At 33.3% G+C, this 16,642-nt stretch overlaps 2 protein-coding genes across 2 annotated transcripts; both read right to left on the bottom strand.

Annotated features, from left to right (window-relative positions):
• Positions 1 to 1,617: 1,617 nt before the first annotated feature.
• Positions 1,618 to 9,172, bottom strand: LOC131842332 (uncharacterized). The gene is made up of 4 exons (XM_059190871.1): positions 8,992 to 9,172; positions 7,402 to 7,568; positions 5,907 to 6,073; positions 1,618 to 1,820 (listed from the first exon to the last, which is right to left on the bottom strand). The coding sequence occupies exons 1-4, from the start codon at positions 9,170 to 9,172 to the stop codon at positions 1,619 to 1,621; spliced, it is 717 nt and encodes a 238-aa protein (XP_059046854.1). The 3' UTR covers position 1,618.
• LOC131842331 (leucine-rich repeat-containing protein 34-like) lies at positions 2,836 to 4,295 on the bottom strand. Its single transcript, XM_059190870.1, has one exon. It carries the CDS (start codon positions 4,210 to 4,212, stop codon positions 2,842 to 2,844), a length of 1,371 nt encoding a protein of 456 aa, XP_059046853.1. The 5' UTR covers positions 4,213 to 4,295; the 3' UTR covers positions 2,836 to 2,841.
• Positions 9,173 to 16,642: the final 7,470 nt, after the last annotated feature.

Here is a 16,642-nt window from a genome sequence, read left to right on the forward strand (position 1 = left end):
CTATTAATATGAAATAACATAAGAGGCATGACATCTTAGATCAGTGATTCCCAAAGTGGTCTATATCGACCCCAGGGGTCTATGACAACGGTCATCTAGTTGTTTTTAAAACTGAACTTTACTACTACATTTAGAAATTTACAAAAATTCAATACCAGGTAAGAATGAGGGGTCTACTCAAAACCGAAAACTATGGCAAGGGATCTACGATACCGAAAAGTTTGGGAACCTCTGTCTTAGATGATTAAAACCATAGATAACATAATATTACATATTAAAACTATTATTGTGGGATTTAGTCTGTCTAATGGTATAATCATAATATGATTATTTTTAGAATTTTTGCCTGCTTGGCTCTACGTGCTAATCATAGAAACAGCTTAACCAATTTAAGTGCGATTTTCACTAATATATTGTAGCAAGTTACTCTTAAAATTGAGCGTTCCTTTTATACGAAAGAGTCTAGAAATAAAGAAGTTAAACGAGTACGAAATCGAGGCTCAGCTGCTAGATAATATATGGGGTACATCCATGAATTACGTCTGACTGATTTTTTATAATTTTTTACTCCCATGTCACAACTTGTGTCATTTGTGAAGATCCCCCTCCCTAGTGTGACGTCACATATTTAGAAAATGTATTATTGTATTTTAAACATATTTTTAATAACTTAATGGATTTACATTATTTTGTTTAATTCCACTAAATTCCACTACCACTAGCATGGGTGGAACCACTAATATTCAGCATCAACCTGACCATCTGCTGGAAGCATTAAAAATTTATGGTCACACACATGCTAATGATAGGGGAATTAAATTCAATAATAAAAATCTATCATGTAATGAAATAAACTTCCGCAAAATAACATCTAATTCGATAATTTTTTTCTTTTATATTGGAACTTTCGAATATTTCTCTTATCTATAGTTGAAATTTCGTACAACTAGAATAAACTATATATTTAAGAAATAACTTAATGGATTTTATTGGAAAATGAATTTATATTATTTGTGTTTAATCCCACTACCAAATACCAAAAACATTCAGCGCGGAAACCTGACCAGCGCAGCGACTGGAAATCTGGAAGCTCTGAATATTTGTGGACTCACACATGCTAATGGTATGGGATTTATACAAAATAATATAAATACATTATGTTATAAAATACTTCCGCTAAATAACCACCTAATTCCATAAAAAAAAAATCTTCAATACTTGAAATTTTGTATAACTAGAATAAACTATATATTTAAAATAGATAATAATAATAATAATATTTTATTCAGCATCATAGTACAGAATAAAAATATTGAAAACTTAAAAACTAATATTTGGCTATGAGCTGAAAGGGCCTCCACTCAGCTGGTGCCGCAGTGTGTCATTGCAGCGCTGATTTTCAGTGGAGCCACTCGAAGAAAATAGCATTCTTGATGATGATATTATTGACTTTAAATATATAAAATGAACAGAGAGTTAAATGGATTATATTACTATATATGTAAAATGTGACGTCACGATATTTAGAATTGCCTCCCTTGTCACACTCTGTCACACTGTCGACATCTCTCTCACCCAGTGACGTAATTTATGGATTATCCCTAAAATTAAAATTAATTTAGGCAACAACCAACGCCATTAGTTTAGAGGACTTCGTGTCTTCCTCGATACCAGGGAACACTATTCCCTTCTTCGCAAGTTCTTCATATGTGATCTCACTCAGGTCCACGAAGCCCGCTTTCCTGGCTACGGCCTGAGACGCCGCAGCTGTGAACACTGTAGCTGTCAACTTGAGGTCCAGCGCTTTACAGAGAGGGATTCTGTAAAGAAAGTATAACATATATCATGACAATTCACACATCGCCATCTGGTCAAAAGCTAAGCAGAACTTGTGTTATCAGTACTAGATAACTGATATAATACGCACTTTTTTTGTCAATACATACATATTAGGAGTAAAAATGAATGAAAGTAGAGAGATGCTTGTATAAACGTTTATTATAGCAGAACACAGTGATAGAAGTAATAATAAAACAATTGTAAATATAAATATTGTAATCACAGATAATATTGTAATATAAAAACTGCCAGTAACTCTCATTGTAGGTCTACATAACATTAGGAAACACCCAGACCCATACAATCATACTCATGAATAATGTTTGTACCGTGCGAGGAATCGAACTCGCGACCATCGGAAATAATGCGGTGTTCTAAAAAGTTAGACATCGATTCCGTCAAGTATATATATAGGTACAAGTTTTATCTAAGGTAGACTAAAAAGTCCTTTGCGTGGGTACCTCACCTATTTCAGTCGCTATGCAGCTTGCTTTGTAAGGTGTGTTTCGGTTGTAGGGTGAGAGAAGGAAGTGAAATTACAGGGTACGATGGCATGGTGTTATAAGGAGTCAAGTTCCACTTTATTTGATCGACCTCCACGTACCCCACATTTCCAACCATCGTTATTAATCTCGGTGAATTCGCCACTATGCGCTAACTGAGCTAACTTCATTCTCATCATATTCCACTTGAATCCCGTCAGCGTATACCTTTATTAGTACTAAATAATAACATCATCAGGAATGGCAAAGCTTGATGGGTATCATGAACATCACATTACATGATGAAATGTTCACGTTCATTTCTATTGGTTGCTATTTTTTATGAGATGCCTTCAATCGACATGTTTGCCATTCCAATAAAAAGCTGTGAATCATTGGTTGCTAGTGCTCCATTTTAAAGTAGGTAGGTAGCTCATCTACTTACTTTAAAATCAATCATAAAGACCTATCTAATCTAATCTAAATAGTGAAAGAAGAAGTGCACATAACAATTTAATATTCAAAATCTACTTCTATCAGTCTTATCTAATTTATGTCTCTGTTTGCAATCAACTATAGTCTTCTTCCTCTCAGTGGCGACATTTCTTTTAATATGATCTATTGGAATTGAGTACCCGTAATCCAATTCACAATAATACAAGTGCTTATTCCTGTCCGCAGGATTTGGGTAATACGCTGCGTGTAAGACCTCATCTACTTCATAAATTTTCACATCAATTGTATGCTGGAATAATACTCCACTTAGAAGCATTCTTTCAATCACCCCGCACGTTACATGACCAAATTTGTTACCCCATATATTTAAAAACCTCAAGAAATAAGGCTTCTTTAATGTATTCAACAAATCGAGAATACCACGATCTGTTATATCGTTTTGTGAGACGTCTAAAGCACGAATTTTAGAAAACGGCAATCCAAAACTTAAAGCTTTTGCTCCTGTATTCTTTATAGAGTTGCCAGCTATATTTAAAAGCAATAATTGCGGTGATTCAGCCAAATATTTAGCTAGTAATTCAGCACCGTAATCTCCGATTCTATTGTATCCCAAATCCAGGTATAACAGAGACTTATTATTTCGCAAACCTCTACACAAGTACTCTACGTCGTGGGATATAAATTGGTTCTTTTGTAAATGAAGTTCTATTATAGAGTGGTTTCTATTTAAAAGATATTCTATGTGATATGCCAACCATTTTGTTTCATACGAGTAACGATTAAATAAAGGTATAATTCTACTCAAATCCAGCACTTTCAGAGTTGTGTTTGCACCGTGATCAATTCGCAGCGCTGTAGTAATATGTGCGAGACCGGATAAAGTCAAATTAGTCTCACCTAAATCACAATATTCCAAGCTTTTGTTATCTCTCAGAAATTTGGCAAAATATTCAGCGCCATTCACTCCGAAATCATTACCATTAAGTCTTAAATATTTTAATTTCACCAATGTTGCTTTGTTAGCAAGATTTAATAAGGATTCCTCAGTAATATGATTGTGCATTATGTTCAAATTTATTATGCTTGAGCGTCCTTTGATTAATAATTTTCTGAGCAATTTGAAGAAACCTTTGTCAGTTATGTTATTATAGCATAAGTCTAGCTTGGTAATTCTTCTTGGCGATCTTTTTATATAAAGGCATATGGCTCTAATATCTTTGTCGTTAATTCTTACACTGTATCTATCATAAATATATTTTCCTTTCAACATTAAAAAGCCCGTTCCATCGGAATTTCTTTCAGTAAACAAATTTAATCGAATTGAGTTTAATTCTGTACGTGGTATAGGCTTCGGAGACCCAGTTATTTTCTTTAACAATTTTTCCGTGTCGCAAATACATTTCTTCTGTTTGTATCTAGGCGATATATGAACCATATTTATCGGAATGGTCAAATTTAGGAATTAATAATTTAAATAAAAAATAAGCATGCGTACTTATTGTGACTAAAATAAGGCGATCGGGTTTGACATTTAAACTGACGAATATTTTTTATATGATTTTAATCTAATTTGATATTTGTTGCATTAAACCTTTTTGGGGTCAGATTTATCTAACAGATAAATTGCAATACCGGACCGGACTATACGTTTTTTTGACACTTGGAAACAAAGCAGCAATTTTTCAAAGTAATGTAGGAATTTGTCGATATCAAATGTCGAATGTCGAATATGTAGGGATCTTAAATTTATTTGAAAATTAAATTCTATTGTATCTATTGTATTGGAATCTTTCCTCTTTTAATATTACATTACACTTGTCTCTGTGTCTAACAGAAATTTCTTTCTCTCTTACTGAAGTCAAGGCTTCAATTCTCATTATGACACCTATATTAATAAAATAAAATTCCATTTCATCAAACAATTCCTTGGCGTATTCAATTATGTGGAAATAATCGAATGCCTGCGGCTGGCAGCGCTCAACGAATGCCGAGAGGGTATAGTTAAGGAACGCTGGGAATGCAGCCCGCCAGCTGAAATGAGACGTGATAGATTTTCCATCAATATTTACTACGTTGATGATATCCTTGTGGATTCGGGCAAAAACTATCCTAGTATAGTATAGTAGTATACTGCCAATGTGATAGTAAATGGCTACCGTAGCCTATAGACGCCTGAAACACCAGGATGTCACATGCGCTTTGCCGACCCAGAATTTGATTACCAACTTCCATTAGAATAGGTCTATGTTATGATATAGTTTTTGAATGAAATAGCAGTAAAATACTAGGTATGGGTATTAATTAAGAACATGACCTATTTGAATGAGAAATCCAATTCGAATAGGTCTAATAGTTTTGGAATGAAAGAGCAACAAATATCAGTCTTCTTTAATTTTTCGAACTATTCTAATAATTTTGGCAGGCTTTTACAACTTCACCGAACGATAGGAGGCGAGTGCAGATGGTACTCCAAACTCGCGGACTTATGGAGCGGCTGAAGGCCAACTTCCGCCTGACGTATACGACTTTAGTCTGAGGGCACCGCTAGGGGTTCGAACCTCGGCTCAGGCCGTCGTAATATCGGTCCCCGTTTGAATTGGACGGGGATCGATCGGAGGAGTTCTTTTTATAGAACTGAAATTAATTTAAGATGCGTATAAAGTTTTATCTACATTTGTAATAGTCAAAAATCATTTATTCATGTAGGACATTTTAACTGTTTGTCTACATTAAACAATAAAAATTAAAATATAATATTACAACTCATATTAAATACAGTTTCTTACAAATAAATTATAAAGAGTCATTTCACAACACTTACTGCAAAAGTCAAATGCATACAATATGGATCATATTAGATACTAAATTACTATTACCACAGATAACATAATATATTTATTATATGTAATATTATGTTATCTGTGATATTACTAAATTATTATGTGCTTGCAGACAAACCCCAATAGGAGTTTTGCAGCATAGTAGTATTATAATAATGTAAAAATTTGAAACATAAAGCTTTTTATCTATCTATCTATAATCTTACATGTAGCATTTGGAATAAAAAGTTTTGGATACTTACGAAAATAGTGACAAAGGTAATAAATATAATGTAATGTTAAAACTCACCGAGCCTCGAGTAACTCTTTACCAATCTTGCAGCCCCTCCAGTCCTCGGCCACAACGAGGCCGTACGCAGTCAGATACTTGTCCACGTTGAAGGTTGTGAAGATGTCCACACTTCGAGTCACCAGGTCCACAGCACCGAACAGTGTCGCCCACACTTTGTCCTCCGTCTGAAGCAATGTATTTTCGACTTAATTCTTAATGGTTTAAGTTTTCAATTCGACTGTAACTGATCGCTGTCTGATTGAAAGTAATTGAAAGTAAAAATTACTACTAGCTGTGCCCGCGACTTCGTCTGTATGGGATATACGACGTGTGACGAATTTTTATATGAACTTTTATTTTATTTTACGGTAATTTTTATACAAACTTTAAAATTCATATTTAATCAACAGCGTAAAAATAAGTTCCAAATGACGATACTTTCATACAGATTTTCATTTGAGAAAATTATCAATGGGGAAATGTATCTATGTAGCAGAACCCAAACCAATGATTGTTAGAATTTATGTGTGTTTGTCTGAACGTATGTGTACGTGTAACCTCAGAAACGGCTAAACACATTTGTGTGTGGTATTCATTACTGTATAGTGACAATTTCAGTCAAATTTAGTGAGTTTTATTTCAATCAGTTTACAAACATAGTAGGTTACACTAATGCGAAGTCGGGATATCAACTAGTAAACAAAGTAAATAGCACTTGTTAACTTAAACAGAACTAACTAAGCAGGAATTTAATTATCATAGAAACTAATACCAAACTAAGCCGTACTTGTACTATAGACACCTATTCACTAAATGCATATCTTGACATAGTATAAAATGAAGTTGTCTCGCTGTCTGTTAGCGTAGATCTTTTAAACTACACAATGGATTGTAATGCATTTTTAGATAGATAAATAGATAAAATCTTTATTCGTATCAAAATATTACAAACAATATAAAATATTCTAAAAACAAGTACCTACATACGTGCAAGAATATTATATGTATATAAGAAAATAATACAAAAAAGAAACACAATACACTTTAACTTCACGTAAAATTAAAACATACCGAGCAACAAATAACTGCAACACAGTTTTTATAAACTAATGTAGTTGTTTACGTTTAACATGTTATTATTAAATTTTGTTTTTGGTTTTTATAAATTCTTTAATACAAATGAACATTTAAAATATATATTTTTAGCAATAGATATGTAGAGTGATTCAAGATGAACTTTTATATTTATAATACGAGTACACACGTGCGAAACCAGGGCGGGTAGCTAGTGTATATATATATGGTATTACACAAAAAAAAATATCTGACTGTCTATTGTTCTTAGTAATCTTTGAGACGGCTGGACCGATTTTGACGAGTCTTTCACTCGCAGATAACTAATACTATAAGGAGAAACATAAACTACTGTAATTTTATAAAATTTATTTTAATAAAAAAAAGGTTAAATTTTATACGAATGAAGTCGCGTGCAACCGCTAGTATAAAGTACAACCTTGAATGGCTCCTCCTGGTCATCCTTACAGGCCACGGTCAAGGCATTCACTCCGACGATGGCAGAGCTGTCGTTGTCCTCCACGCAGACCAGAGACAATTTGTCTTTAATTGTATTTCTCCATAGCTTCTCGAGTTCCGCCATCGCTACCGGGTGCTTACGGATGCCTGTAATGCAACATTTAGGGGGAAGGGGATTGTGAGTAATGGGAACTAGTAACTCCCATTGCTAGCAATGTACCATGTTACCTCCACGAGGTTTTCCCTGGAAACCATCATGATAAAAATTCTTGTTGAATGTGTCACGATGGGCTAACTGACCTGACCTTATGCTCATCTTATCATCCCCAACTGGTGCCCCGCCAGCGTAAACCATTAGCGCAGGCGGACGCACCATTCCATTATCATATATAAAAAAAATGACACATTTTGGCGGGGAAAGGATTGTTAGTAATGATAATTAACCTAACATCTGTCTACTGTAAAATTATATAAAGTTTAAATATAATATAATATAATAGAAAGTTTAAGTTCAATGTCATATTCATAACATTAATACTAGTTTTAAAGACAAACTTGCTGTTCCCAAGTATCGTTTAGAAAAAGTCAATAGGTCTTTTATGGGAATACGTATAAAAAATTTACGATTGGAATTACCCTTAAATAAATTCAAAACATCTGTTAAATCATATTTACTGAGCATAACCTAGGTATTACTCACTAAACGATTACTTGAATGACGAGCGTGCATGGCAATAGTTGTTTATGCACGGGATTTTCAATTAATGTTAGACATAGACACCTATATAGGTAAACATTGTAAATAAATGGCTTTAAAAATAAAGATTTTCAATTGAGTTTCTTGCCAGTTCTTCTTAATTGAATCTGTATGAAAAAATGATAATATAAAGATTTGACATTCATTAGAATATCCTTCAATTCTTGTCCCCGACGGGCCTAGGTTAATCATTCTTAGGAGCGATGGATTTTATATCCACATGATATACATCTATCATGATAATTATAATAATAATCTCAGGACAATTCACACAGCGCCATCTAGACCCAAGTTAAGCTAGCTAAAACTTGTGTTATGGGTACTAGACAACTGACACAAATACATAGATTTTTTTTTTCGTAAATACATACATATCATACATAGAAAATACCCAGATCGATACAAACAATCATACTCATAAATACAAATGTTTGTGCCGTGCAAGGAATCGAACCCTCGACCATTGGAAGTAAAGCAGTGTGCTAGACTGCTAGACCACTGAGGTCGTCATCGCTCCAAAGTTCAAATCTTGTCCCCGACGGGGATAGGTATATCATTCTTAGGAGCGATGGTTTTTATATCCACAGGATATACATCTATCATTAGGAGATAAAAACCATCGCTCCAAAGAGCGATGGTTTTTATATCCACAGGATATACATCTATCATTAGGAGATAAAAACCATCGCTCCAAAGAATATCCTTCAATTCTTGTCCCTGATGTGACTAGGTTACTTTCCAATTTCGTGACTGGGCTACAACTACATAAGACGTGCATTGGGGTTTCCTCTTCCATTTGAACTTAAGACTTACCAATATACTTGCAAGGCGGTTCATCCCTAGTGAAGTACTTGATCAGCAACTGGACAGCAGGTTCGTACATGTCCTCAGTCAGATCCTGGATGCGCAGGTAGGCGGTGGTGCCTCCGCGTTGTACGGAGAAACGGCGCCATACAGTCGGGTAGGAAACCGTGGATGGACGGATGAATACCATAGCCTATATATAATTGTTATATGAACATCTTATGTTCTTATTATTCAAACTAAGTAACATCATCATCTGCTTCTTCCTTATCCCATCTACTTAGTGTCGGCGTAATATGTTTTTCTCTTCCATTCATAACTGTCTGCTTCTTCCTTATCCCATCTACTTAGGGTCGGCGTAATATGTTTTTCTCTTCCATTCATAACTGTTTACTCCCTTTCCTACCATATCATCTTTCACACAGTCCATCCATCTTTTTTTCGGCCGTCCTCTGCCCTTATTACTATCCACATTCATATGTAACACCTATCTTAAGATATTATCTTCATTCCTACGCATTACATGCCCATACCACGATAGACGATTACTTCTCAACCTGTCCGACACCGGCGCCACTTTCATACTTCCTCTAATGTATTAATTTTATATCTTATCTATTCTTGTCACACCACACATCCATCTATATACAAACTGATTCCTACACTGAAAACTTCTATTAAAAACTTTCCCTGTATAAAATCTCAGTGGGAACAAAAGAATTAAAATAAATCCAAATATATACGTATAAAAGAAAAAAGAAAACTGTGAAACAAATAAAAAGGAAATATATATACCTATATACAAACTGAGTATATAAACTAATTTATAATTGATATGGTAAACATGCTGACAGCCCGTTTGATGGTAAACTACGGACATCACGTTGAGGTTATAGGATGCAGGTGTAGGGTGCAACTTGGCAATGAAATTACAGTACATGTATGGAAGAGGATTGTTAGAAATGTAGATTAGAATAGAAATATTATTTATTCAAATAAACTTAATACAAGCAACTTTGAATAGTCACATTTTTTATTCTACCACTCATTCGGAACGCAGACTCATCACAAGCAAGAAACTTGTATGTTGCTCTTTTGAATAAATGTTATTTTAAATAAATAATTACATAAAAACAAGTAAGAGGCATACGATAATTAACATAGATACCGCTACGTACTGATTTCTAGTGCAGTCAGATAATATTATCAGTGCTATGAACTTAAGTTTTTTATGCAAGAACATTGTTTTTATTTATAAAGTTTTAAAAACTGAAGTGCTAATAATCCCAGCTAGCAATGTACCATGTCAGGTCGATCTTTACGCGGTTCCCCCTGGAAATGTTAAATTACCATTTGCAAAGATAGATTAACTGTCCTGACTTCATGCTTATATTGACATCCTCCACTGGTGCCCCGCCATGCCAGCGTAAACCGTTAGCTCAGGCGGGTGCATCATTGTATATCATCCATAAAAAAATACAGTTTAATATTACTAGAATGACAACGTATGAATAGTATCATTGTCACATGTTACACACACATATCATGACACATAAAGTGAGGTCCGTAGTGCTGTTTATGTATATAGGTTTATAAATAGAAATAAAAATGAAGTAACAGATTTCTTAAAATATTTCACCTATACAAAACTACGAGTTCATGGTTTTATTTTGTAAAAAAATTAGAGGCCTACATAATCAACAATATCAACACATAATAATGTGCGACGCAATCCTAGTTCACGCATCATAAATTACATATATATATTATATAATATTATATAATATATCTGTAATTTATTTATTTCCTTATCCCATTTAATTTTGATCTTACAATATAATATAAGTACATGACATGCATTCATCCCGTAGAGATTGGAAATATTGAAATTGATATCATAATTACAATATGTCATTAAATTTCATTAAAACATAATAATAGGTACCACAATAAAATAATATATGTCAATCAATATAATATAATAACTAAAATATATTACTATACTACTATATACTAATATAATATATTACATACTAATTACATTGACATTTATTTGAAACAATTAAACTTGATTATCGAATCAGTAACAAAAGATCGATAAATTTAATTTTCTTCTAAACATACCTGTATGTACAAAATAGGTTATATAGCAGCCTATTAAAAGATACCTTGTAGGTACAAAAATAGAAAACCTTCTCTCTTTTAAATCACAGAATAAAACAGACAAACGAAGGACTCTTAAAATACGTAGTGAATATATGTACGCTACTTAAAAAATAAATAAAAATAAATTTAAATCACTAATTATAAGACAGACAAACGAAAGACTCTTAAAATATGTACTGTATATATGTACGCTACTTAAAAAATAAATAAAAATAAATGTAAATCACTAATTATAAGTCGGATAAACGAATGATTTTAAATATACATGGAATATAGGTATGTAGGCTACTCGAAAAATTAATAAAGTGCAACACACAAGTTTCTTGCTCATTCTTCTTGATGAATGAGTCTACATTCCGAATGAGTGGTAGAATAAAAAATATGACTATTCAAAAGTGCTTCTATTAAGTTTATTGTTGAATATACTTGAAATGTTATTAAAGTGCAACATATAAGTTTCTTGCTCATTCTTCTTGTCATGATTCGACATTCCGAATGAATGGTAGAATAAAAAAAATGACTACTCAAAAGTACTTCTATTAAGTTTATTTGAATATACTGGAAATATTAATAAAGTGTAACACATAAGTTTCTTGTTCATTATTCTTGTGATGAGTCTACATTCCGAATGAGTAGTAGAATAAAAAATATGACTATTCAGAAGTGCCTCTATTAAGTTTACTTGAATAAAGACAATTTCTATTTCTAAAAATAATAGTAACTAAAAACATGATCAAAATTAAAGCCTGGTATTTATGAAATAATAATAAATAATTAAAACAGGGTCGAAATTTAAACCATTGTACTTATTAAGTCGATTACAAAAATGAAAAATCAAACACAGACAAACACATTGACAACTAACCTCGAGTTCCGTAGATTGGGACGTACAAACAGATAGGTAGTGCAGTCACCACCGGAGGCGCGATCTGAGTGAATATTCCCAGGGTGGGTTGAGTTGAGGGCACACCGCGCCCATTGTAGGGGTGCAATATACATCGGCATTGTGGAATTTAGAAGTCTTTTAACAAGTGAGCCTTGCTCAACTTATTTGCGTTATTTTTATATTTTACGATAGTGGCAAACAAGCATACGGCCCTCAAGCATGCTGTTATCTGGTGGTAAATGGTTACCGTAGCCTGTGGACGCCTGAGATACTAGGGATTTTCAAAAATGGTATATTTTTTGAAAAACCCTGTGCTGTAGTCTCGTGAGAAAATACGGATCATTCCACAATCAAAGTGTACGCGGAAGGAAGCTCCTCTGAAACCGCACTGTCCGTGACCACTTAGGTTCAAGTTATCCTATTAATACTATAAATGCGTTTATTAGTTGGATATTTTTTACTCTACCTGTTGTGGACTTCATTATTTATCAATGGCCACTAAAAAATCACTTTTATTACTTAAAAAAATATATTGTTTGTTTATTTTAATTAGTGTAAATGACATCTATCAGTCATCTAGTACCCATAGCACAAGCTCTGCTAAGCTTGGCCCTAGATGGCGCTGTGTAAATTGTCCTGGGTTATTACTTTCTTATAATAATTATTGCATTACTTAAGAGGCCTTTCACATTTTTTGGCATAAAAGTGGGGTCTTTGAGGTTCTGGTTCTAAGAAATTAAGAGTCGGATATACATTTTGATTCCTGAATTATATAGATAGATATCTAATCTAAAAAAACATTATCTAAATGTTAATTATCTCTTTATTAGTCTTCCTAATTTCTAAAATAGGTTATTCAAAAACGCTAAGAGACAGAAGTTTGGGGTATTCGTTCATTAATAAACAAACATAAATTGATATGATATCTTTACTAAAACTTGATAATTAATTTACCTGTGCGACTTCCGGTGTCTGTGATTATAGAAATGTACATCTTTAAGCATAGAACCTTAACAATGATCAATATTATTATAAAAGTGTGGTCTTTGCCAACAGAACCTTAATAATTTAATTAAACTTAAATTTTATATTGTTTGTGGTATAATTTCGACAACTACTATTTTTTAAAACACCAAATGTTTGTAGACTTAGCACGCGGTGTGCCCTCACCCTAACAAGATGCCGTCATCAGCTAATATTTTCCTCTAACGACGTTTAGCTCGGTGGCGACGCGGTGGCGACGCGACGACGACGCGGGGACGATCTGAGTTCATTATGTAATGCAATTGCAGTGGTTTCTAATTATGTAGATAGATTGTTTTATGACCTATTTTATTTACCCTCTGCGCTCCGCTGAAATCAGAGCTTTTGCGTCGGCTGCAGCAATATGCTGATCGGAGTCCTGTTTAGCAAATATTTCATAGTAGAAAAAATAGTGTATTAGTTTTTAATTATTGTTTTACTATGTTGGAGTTGCGGTGTGTACATATATATATATATGTGTTCATTCATGTATTTATACCAATATTGCCAAATGGCCCATTTGGAAATTTAATGTACGGTATGCTCAAGGGAGGCTTGTGATGTTGGCAACTGGCTTTTTGCCCAGCAGTCTACACAAATATATATTATGGGGAAAATATATTATTGAAATTAAAGTTTAAACTTTTTTGCTAAATAAATATATTATATATAATTCAAAGTTTAAACTTCATTATGTACATAAACTGGATATTTACCATGATAATATTAACGGCCTCGGTAGTCTAGCGGTTTAGTACACAGTTTTATTTACGATGGTCGCTGGTTCGATTCCTCGCACGGTACAGACTTCATAAGTATGAATGTTTGTATCGGTCTGTGTATATAATGTACTAGCAGACCCGGCCATAAAATAATATTGCGACTATAAATTGAGATGTGATCTATCATCTAAATCAAGTTGGATCAAATTATATAGAATGTGCAAAATTAATTTGCAATCGATTCAGTAGTTTAGGAGTTCATCGCGGACAAACGCGGTGACACGTAATTTTTATATACAAAAATGTATTTACAAATAGAAATATATCTATGTGTTTTTATCCGTTGTCTAGTACCCATAACACAAGCTCTGCTTAGCTTGGGACGTAAGTGGCGTTGTGTGAATTGCTCTGATATTATATTTACATTGTGGGTACATAGCTTACTTCCGCATACGCAGATTATTAATATAAAACGTGTTGATTGTTTTAGACAAACTTATAAAGCAATCAACATGTTTTATAAAAAAATGCCACCACCCAGTATAAAAAAAAATATATCATTACATAGTATAAAACAAAGTCGCTGGCGCGTTCTGTCCGTCCCTATGTATGCTTAAATCTTTAAAACTACGCAACGGATTTTGAAATTTTTTTAATAGATAGAGTGATTCTAGAGAAAGGTTTATATATAATACATGTACACCCGTGCGGAGCCGGGGCGAGTAGCTAGTAATCTATAATAGATATGCTGAAAATACGAGAATGATTCCACGTAAAAATAGTTTTGTTCTCATTGAACCGCGCTTGCGTATAAGAACAAAACCTTCAAAATGCATGTATCGGAATAATTGCATGTAAATGTGCAATGAAGAAAAATATTTTGCAGTTTCATCTAATATTATATATTTATTATCTAAGCCTGGAGTCCTAGATTTAAAAAAAAAATTATAGAGTTAAAGCTTATCTGTGAAGCAAGTAATGTAAGTTTTTGAAAAAAGAATCTTTGCCGTTCCATAATTAAAAATATAGAACATACAAATAAACGAAAGAGAAGTAAAAAAGAAATTTGAATTTCGAATATACATTTTTAAAATGGCGTAATTAATTTATATACAGCTATAAGTTTAATTACTTATACACAGGACATAATGAGAGAGTTCGTTGCGCTGAAATCTTTGTCCGTCAAAGGCGATGTACAGATTGTATTGGTTTTTATGTTTTTGTTTAGTAGGGTAAGTGGACTTAATGTCGGCTATCAAGAACAGCTCGTATGTCCTTACCTCTTTGTTTCTAATTTATTTTAAAATATATTTATTAAGTTTAAAATAATAAAAAAAAAATTGACAAAGTAAAATAAATATGGATATATATATCTTCTATTGTTATTCAACAATTTATTTATATCTTCTATTGTGTTTTTATATTTCAGCCTAAATAAATTAGTGCTGGTTGGTAGTTTGTATTCACACGTTTCGACTTGAAAAATGTGAACTTACAAGGATTATTTAAAAGAGATATTCTTGCTCGTTCTTCTTGTGATGAGACAGCTTTCCAAATAAGCGGTAGATTTAAAAAAAATTACTATTCAAAAGTGCTTAAATTAAGTTTATTTGAATAAATGATTTTCTATTCTATTCATATAAATCATTCAGTCATACTTATATCCATATTTATTTATATAAGTATGACTGAATGAATTATATGAATAACAATAGAAGATATACTACCGATAATCGTAAGAAAGTTTGTTTCAAACATCTCCATAAAGCTTCGAAGACAAAAGTTTCCTTTGTTCGACCATGCAGAAAAAATACTGCTTATAAAAAAAATATTTGTAATTATAAGGACAATTCTCATTCTCAGGATAATTGACACAGTACCATTTAGTCCAAAGCTAAGCAGAGTTTTTTTTTAAAGGATGATAATGGAAATGTTGCACCCGCCTGCGCTAACGGTGTACGCTGGCGGGTCACCAGTGGAGGATGATAGGATGAACATGAAGTCAGATCAGTTAGCCCAACGTGACAAATTCACCGGGAATATATCACGATGGTTTCCAGGGGGAACCGCGTGGAGGTCGATTTGACATGGTACATTGCTAGCGATGGGATCATTAGTCCACATTACTAACAATCCCCTTGCCCCCCAGCTAAGCAGAGATCGTGTAATGGTTGCTGGATAACTAATCTAAACATATAGATCTATACAATTTTTTTTGTTAATGTAGGCTGTACGGTCTGATGATCTTTGCTTGTTTGTAAAAAAAATATATATTTATATATATAGTTATATTTACAATTGTACTTTTTCAAATACAGATATCATATGCAAGCTGCATATGATATGGAGGAACTATTAAACAGTCGAAACGGGTTCTACGGAAGTACATAGAAGATACAGAAATATATGAATACTCTTTGTAATTACCCATTTGAATTGGAATGGGATCGATTATAATTACTATTTAAAACATACGTTAACGTAAGAAAACAGGCTAAAAACTTTGACTGCTTATAACTTTTTTTTTTTTTTTTATACCACTTAGGTGGCAAACAAGCATACGGCCCATCTGATGGTAAACGGCTACCGTAGCCTATGGACGCCTGAAACACCAGGGGTGTCACATGCGCGTTGCCGACCCTTAAGAAACCTTTAAACCCTTCTTGAAAAAAAAAAAAAAAACTTTTGGTGGTGTCAGTCTACGCTCCTTTAGGAAAGCGATCTATCGTAAAGATACATAGGTTTAACGCTCATATGTAGAAATAGGTGCATGCACCCTACAACTGGACACATGCAACGAACTTCGTACTTGGCGTGGTGCCATCTTGGCTTCCCTCCAGTACTTTTCATTTTCCAACGCTAC

The sequence above is a fragment of the Achroia grisella genome, unplaced genomic scaffold (assembly GCF_030625045.1).
Source record: "Achroia grisella isolate CSIRO2021 unplaced genomic scaffold, CSIRO_AGI_Agris_v1 utg2156, whole genome shotgun sequence".
In the NCBI taxonomy this organism is placed as follows: Eukaryota; Metazoa; Arthropoda; class Insecta; order Lepidoptera; family Pyralidae; genus Achroia; species Achroia grisella.

Excerpts from the sequence above, each read along its gene's own strand:
- LOC131842331 (XM_059190870.1), bottom strand. The coding sequence starts at position 4,212 with ATGGTTCATATATCGCCTAGATACAAACAGAAGAAATGTATTTGCGAC.
- LOC131842332 (XM_059190871.1), bottom strand. The coding sequence starts at position 9,172 with ATGGTATTCATCCGTCCATCCACGGTTTCCTACCCGACTGTATGGCGC. Across the intron at positions 6,074-7,401 it reads ACCAGGAGGAGCCATTCAAG|ACGGAGGACAAAGTGTGGGC; the intron begins GTTGTACTTTAT and ends ACATTGCTTCAG. Across the intron at positions 1,821-5,906 it reads AAAGAGTTACTCGAGGCTCG|AATCCCTCTCTGTAAAGCGC; the intron begins GTGAGTTTTAAC and ends CTTTCTTTACAG.